The 7,108-nt window shown below is 41.8% G+C and overlaps 1 protein-coding gene across 1 annotated transcript in view; it reads left to right on the top strand.

Annotated features, from left to right (window-relative positions):
- Positions 1-1,106: 1,106 nt before the first annotated feature.
- Positions 1,107-7,108, top strand: part of SEMA3C (semaphorin 3C) — an 88,524-nt gene continuing 82,522 nt past the window's right edge. The window contains exon 1 of the mRNA XM_083366285.1: positions 1,107-1,605. Within this exon, the coding sequence (XP_083222411.1) occupies positions 1,516-1,605 (90 nt within the window). The 5' untranslated portion in view covers positions 1,107-1,515. The remainder of the gene's footprint in view (positions 1,606-7,108) is intronic.

The raw sequence follows: 7,108 nt of genomic DNA, 5'->3' as shown, positions 1-7,108 counted from the left end.
GAAGCTAACAGTTCACTTTCTTTGTTACAAATGGAAAGCCCACCTACTGAAGTTCACCATGTAATAAACTAATTGCTGATGTGGTGTAACTAGGATCTAATCTGTCTTCAAGGGTCCCGTCAGAGGGAAAAACCATATTTTATTTTTAAAAAGATGTTTTCTTAACTAGACGACGCAGTGGAGGTTCAGCACGGTTCACTAGCACGCTGAACTTCTCAAGAAGGTCCCATCAGAGTGGGTTCCATGTAGTCTATGAACATCAGAGAGGACACCCAATAAGTTGGTGCGAGTTCAGATGAGAAGAGTCTGAGATACTAATACAGGGATTGTCTCTCATAATTGTGTTCCTTAGCCACATTAAAACTGCAATTCATAGGTAATTGTGAAGGTTAAGGCTTCTTCTCTCTTAATGACCTTCTGGATGACAATACAAGCAATAAGTATTCCCTTTCCAGGGATTTCTCTTCTGGAGGGACATATCTTCTCCTCTCATTGACCTCCTTCTGAAGAAGAACATGTCTTCTCCTTTCCCAGCAACCCCACAATAAATTAGTGAGTGGATATCTATAGAAACCCCCAGAGATAGACAGATATTCCATATGCAAACACTAGGACTTCTGCTTCTCTTTCTCCTCCTCCTCCTCCTCCTCCTCCTCCTCCTCCTCCTCCTCCTCCTCCTCCTCCTCCTCTTCCTCCTCCTCCTCCTCCTCCTCCTCCTCTTCCTTTCCTGTCTATATTCTCCTCCTTCTTCTGTCTATATTCTCCTCCTCCTCCTCTTCCAACCCAAAGACAACTCCTTTGAAATAAGGATCAGTCGCTATTTACTGATAGATTAATACTTTGCTTTCACTACTATTCGAAAATATGACTTGCAGAATGTTAAGAGGCTTCGCATTCTGGTGACTTCTTTAACAAATATATTTCACTGCTTTCTTTGATAAAAATTCTTAAGGTAAATTCTTAAGACTTGGGATTCTGAATTGCATTGAAGAAGACCAGTGCTTCAGACTTAAGTTCCTTAAAGGGAAAAAAAAATAGTTTAATGTATCTTTTTTTTTAAGGGACAGTTACAAATAATAGTTTCTACAACAGTATTATTTGGACGACTGGATAAAGCTATTTAGGATGCTTAATAAGTAAAGTGATTTAAGTAAAAGCAAGGAAATCAATTTGTCAGAGGATTTTTATTTATGTATTTATTTATTTATTTAGATTTATATACCGCCCTTTCCCGAAGGACTCAGGGTGGTTTACAGGATATTTAAAAGAAAATCAATACAAAAGTTAAAACAAATTAAAAAATTTGCTCCAATTGCTTCACTTTTATTGGGAACATATTTTTTTTCTTCAGCTGTGTTGGATTTTTTAGTTGTGGAAACTATCTCGAATGAAACTCATCACCTATGGAAGCTAAATTAATTTCAGATTTCTCTTTCTTTTGCAGAACTACAGGAAACCAAGACATCCCAATTTTACTCTCTTTCCCATCACCCCTTGGACTACAGGATATTAGTGATGGATGAAGATCAAGATCGAATCTACGTTGGCAGCAAAGATCACATTTTGTCGTTGAATATCAATAACATAAGCCAGGAGCCACTGAGCGTAAGTTCACGGTGTGGTTGGGAATGGAAGATTTTTGACTTAAAAGGTTTGCGTGGAAGATGGAGGGATAACAAGGTGTTTCATTCTTCATTAATAGACTGAATGAATTTTCTACGTTCCGTCTACAATTTTGCTTAAAATATTAACAAGTCAGTATGTTCAATCAATCAATCCCTGACAGGCTACAAATGTTTATCAGGTTAAAGTTTCCAAGTTTACCAAAAGATCGTGAAGTCATCTAAGGATGGGTGCAAAGTAGAAAACCCCTGGGGTGGGATTTGAAGGTCTAAACATCTTGGATCAAATGGCAGGGTGGAAATTGTTTGCTCTTATGCTGGTTCAAAATCTGCTTGCTTTTCAACCCTCTACTACTTAGTCCCTTTCTGAAGGACAGTATAAGGGAGCAGATGAAAAACCTTAATCTTGAGGAAAAGGGAGAAGATATGGATTTGTTACAAATAGAAGATAAATCCCTGGAGCTTTTATCTCCAGCTGAATTTGCCCAGCATTTCATGAAAATGTTTCATTGAATAGTGTCAGACAGGAATATCTGAAACATCTGAACTTTCTTTTCTAACCATAGTGTCATATCACATCTATTGATTGCTTTGGGGGAGGAATCTGTAAAGTACAATTAATGTTATATTGTATTATACTACTAATATTATTATATCATTAAAATATAAATTAGTTGTTAAAGAATAAAATTACATGGTGGTAAGAGGTCCTTCCTTCCTTCCTTCCTTCCTTCCTTCCTTCCTTCCTTCCTTCCTTCCTTCTTCCCTCCCTCCCTCCCTCTTTCCCTCCCTCCCTTCCTTCCTTCTTCCCTCCCTCCCTCCCTCCCTCCCTCCCTCCCTCCCTCCCTCCCTCCCTCCCTTCCTTCCTTCCTTCCTTCCTTCCTTCCTTCCTTCCTTCCTTCCTTCCTTCCTTCCTTCCTTCCTGCAACTTGCTATTTTTAATTATGGAAGTATCAATATTTATGGTTTGTATATTTCTGTAGCCTATGGATGAGATAATGTGGTTGCGCTGGTTCTTACTTATTGTTGTGAGTTTGTAGACTTCCTTTGTGTGGTTAATCACACAGGCTGGCTTGACCAACAACAAGTAGGATAGATATCCAATAATACTTGCCCTCAGCTATCTTTTTTTTTCTTTTTCTTTTTGCAGTTCATTGGATCCTAACTGGATCCTAATTTTGGCAGTTCATTGGATCCTAATTGGATCCCAATTGCAGTGTACACTACAAACTGCTGTTACTGGAAATCAGCAGTCTTCCTTCCAATAAGGGGCTGCCACAAAGAGGAGGGGCTCAACCTATTCTCCAAAGTGCCCGAAGGCAGGACAAGGAGCAACGGATGGAAACTAACCAAAGAGAGAAGCAACCTGGAACTAAGGAGAAACTTCCTAACAGTGAGAACAATTAACCAGTGGAACAGCTTGCCTCCAGAAGTCATGGATGCTCCATCACTGGAGGTCTTTAAGAAGAGATTGGACAGCCACTTGTCTGAAATGGTATAGGATCTCCTGCCTGAGCAGGGGGTAGGGAATTCCTGAGTCAGCATGGCTGGTTCAGGAATTCTGGGTATTGAAGTCCACAAGTCATAAAAGAGCCAAGGTTGCCTACCCCGGGACTAGAAGACCTCCAAAGCCCCTTCCAACTCTGTCATTCTGCTATTCTGTTCATGTTGCTAAAGTTTTGGACTGCATTCATTTAGCCTATCAGTAAATATTCTAAAAGGGACGTGGTGGCTCAGTGGGTTAGGACGCTGAGCTTGTCGATTAGAAGGTCGGCAGTTTGGCGGGTCGAATCCCGAGTGCCGCGTAACAGAGTGAGCGCCTGTTACTTGTCCCAGCTTCTGCCAACCTAGCAGTTCAAAAGCACGTAAAAATGCAAGTAGAAAAATAGGGACCACTGCGGTGTGAAGGTAACAGCGTTCCGTGCGCCTTTGGCCTCTAGTCATGCCGGCCACATGACCACGGAGACGTCCTCGGACAAGCGCTGGCTCTTCGGCTTTGAAACGGAGATGAGCACCGGCCCCTAGAATCGGGAACGACTAGCATGCATGTGCGGGGGAACCTTTACCTTTACCTTAAATATTCTAAGACAGTAGCACCTCTGGCATATTTCTTTAGCTGTTCTTTAAGAAAGCAATATTAACAGAACATTTAAACTCTTAGTAAATTGGGCTGCACTTACAGGTGAACACATTCATTCATCTTCATGGTTGGGATCTGACAACTATGAGGCATTAGAGAAACAAAACTCCTGAACTATTTTACAGATGGAGGATATTTTTAAAAAGCATCCTTCAAAACAGAGCCTGTTCCTTGTAAAGCAAGACAGATGGCACATATGTGACATCCATGCGCAGGGCTGGCAATGTTTGGGGAAATTTTTTTTTTAAAAAAATTGATTTTTATTGCCATGGATATTTTCTTGGATGGACAGGTGGGCCATGAATTTAAAAGGATAAAGAGCTAGATGATTCTTCCAGTTGCAATTATTAAAAGAAAAAAGGAAAAAGAAGAAGTTGGAACAAAAAGTTGGTCATGTGTCATTTTGGGGGGTGGGAGTGGGGGGGAGGTCAAAGAATATATTTGTCAAATTCTGCTTTTAAAAAAAATCCATTCATCTCCCTTTCATTCAAAGAATCCAACTTTTTCATGTTTTTAATAAAAGAAACCAGGCATTTATGCAGTTTTGCCTCTGTAGGATAGGCGATGCTGTAAAAGCCGTTTTTTGGGGTGGGGTGGGGTGGGGTGCGTTTCCATCATAACTTGAACAGTATAATGAAATAGTTATAAGTTGAGGAATCAGAATAGAGCTGGAAGGGACCTTGGAGGTCTTCTAGTCCAGCCCACTGCTCAAGGAGGAGACCCTATACCATTTCAGACAAGTGGCTATCCAGTCTTCTCTTAAAAACCTCCAGTGATGGAGCGCCCATGATTTCTGGAGGCAAGATGTTCCATTGGTTAATTGTCCTCACTGTCAGGAAGTTTCTCCTTAATTCCAGGTTGGTTCTCTCTTTGGTGAGTTTCCAACCATAATTTCTTCTCCTGCCCTCTGGTGCTTTGGAAAAGCCTCTTCTTTGTGGTAGCCCCTCAGATACTGGAATATTGCTATCATGTCCCCACTAGTCCTTCTTTTCTCTAGATTGGCCATACCCAATTCCTGTAACCGTTCTTCACATGTCTTTGTCTCCAGGTCCTTAATAATCTTAATTGCTCTTCTGCCTACCTGTACTAAATCTACTCTACCTGTACTACTTCAGAAGTCTCCCAAGAGAGATGTTGTTGCTGTTCAGTTGCTGAATCACGTCTGACTCTTCGTGACCCCATGGATCATAGCATGCCAGACCCCCTTGTCTTCCACCATCTCCCACAGTTTACCCAAATTCATGTTCATTGTGTTGATGACACTATCTAACCATCTCACCCTCTGCGGTCTCATACTTCTTTGATGAGGCACATTGTGGGAAGACGTCAATGAATCTCAAGGTGTTCTAATTTCCTGGCTCATATCCATTCATCACACAGGAGACTTTGACAACTTGTTGGTCAGTCACTAAGAAATGTCCAACTCTTTGCAACCCCCATGGACCACAGCACACCAGGCTTCTCTGTCTTCCCCTGTCTCCTGAAGTTTCCCCCAAATTCATGCTCATAGTGTTGATGACACTATCTAACCATCTCCTCCTCTGCTGTCCCCTTCTCCTTTGGCTTTCCATCTTTCCCAACATCAGAGACTTTTCCAAGGAGTCCTCTCTTCTCATTTGGTGGCCAAAGTATTTGATCTTCAGCTTCAGCACCTGTCCTTCCAAAGAACAGCCAGGGTTGGTTTCCTTTAGTGTTGACCGATTTGATCTCTTTGAAGTCCAAAGAACACACAAGAGTCTTCTCCAACATAGAATCGGATAGGTATCCCTTTAGAATAGAGCAGAGCAGAGCAGAGCAGAGCAGAACGGAACGGAACGGAACGGAACGGAACAGAACAGAATAACAGAGTTGAAAGGGATCTTGGAGGTCTACTAGTCCAACTCACAGCTAATGCAGTACTCTGGGTGAGATTCAAGGTGCTGGTGATGACCTACAAAGCCCTAAATGGCATGGGTCCGGATTATTTACGGGAGCACCTGCTGCCGGTGTCAACTTCCCATCGCCCCGTGTGCTCCCACAGAGAGGGTCTCCTCAGGGAGTGCCAGATGGTGGCCCCCAGGGGGAAGAGCATTCTCTGTGGGTGCGCCTGCCCTCTGGAATCAGCTCCCTGTGGAGCTCCGGATGGCTCCCGACCTTCGCTCTTTTCGCCGTGACCTGAAAACCTGGTTATTCTAGCTTGCCGGCCTGGACTGAGGGATCGGGGTTATAAATTTCATAATTTAATTTATTTTGTTTGGGGCTAAATTTCATTTAATCTATTTTTAACTTTTGTATGTTGTATTTTAATTGCCCTGTACACCGCCCTGAGTCCCTCAGGAGAAGGTCGGTATATAAATCAAATAAATAAATAAACAAACAAACAAACAAACAAACAAATAAATAAATAAATAAATAAATAAATAAATAAATAAATAAATAATGCAGGAAACCCTATACCATTTTAGCCAAATGGTTGTCCAATCTCTTCTTCAAAACCTCCGGTGATGAAGCACCTACAACTTCTGGAGGCAAGTTGTTCCACTGATTAATTGTTCTAACTGTCAGGAAATTTCTCCTTAGTTTCCAGACTCTCCTAAAGAGAAAAGTGATATTCTAACCACATGGGGTTTCACATTCTTATTCATTCAGGTCTTTTGCATTCATTCTGCATTGCTCCAGCCAATAACCTGGGAGGGACAGCACCCACACACCACTTCTGACCACACTGGGAAATCCCTGTTTAGCGTCTCGTTCAAAAACCTGTCTTCAGACTGACAGCGATTGCAATTATGGAAACTTGAGATGCATTTTATGGTGGATCCTTGAAGCGGAACGAATTTGTTGAAACTTCACATAAGGAACCAGAAGGAGAACAATGTCTGTCTTAACTTTTCTAGACTAGTAAATAAAAGCACAATTGACGGCAGCTTATTCTGTCAGCAGACTGCTACAAGCTGGAATCGCTTCAACAACCATATAGTAATAGGCTGTGTTCTTTGTTTATAGCAACTGGGGTTTAATTTCTTTTTCTTTTTTCTTTCTTTTTTTCTTTTTTGGGTCTGGTTTCTAATGCTATTTCACTTTCCCTCACTAGCCTGTGTGAATCTCATTGAGAATATGCTGTTTTTTTGGAACATGATTTTTTTTAACTTTAGCAATAGCAAAAGCAGACTTATATACTGCTCCATAGCACCTTACAGCACTTCAATTCAATCAGAATAGAGCTGGGAGGGATCTTGGAGGTCTTCTAGTCCAACCCCCTGCTTAGGCAAGAGACCCTATACCAGGGCTAGGCAACCTTGGCTCTTTTATGACTCGGGGACTTCAACTCCCAGAATTCCTGAGCCAGCCATGCTGAGGGGAAGGC

Source organism: Vipera ursinii, assembly GCF_947247035.1.
Source record: "Vipera ursinii genome assembly, chromosome: 6".
Taxonomy (NCBI): Eukaryota; Metazoa; Chordata; class Lepidosauria; order Squamata; family Viperidae; genus Vipera; species Vipera ursinii.
The sequence above is the reverse complement of the archived record's forward strand: the minus strand, read 5'-3'. Positions and strand labels throughout refer to the sequence as shown.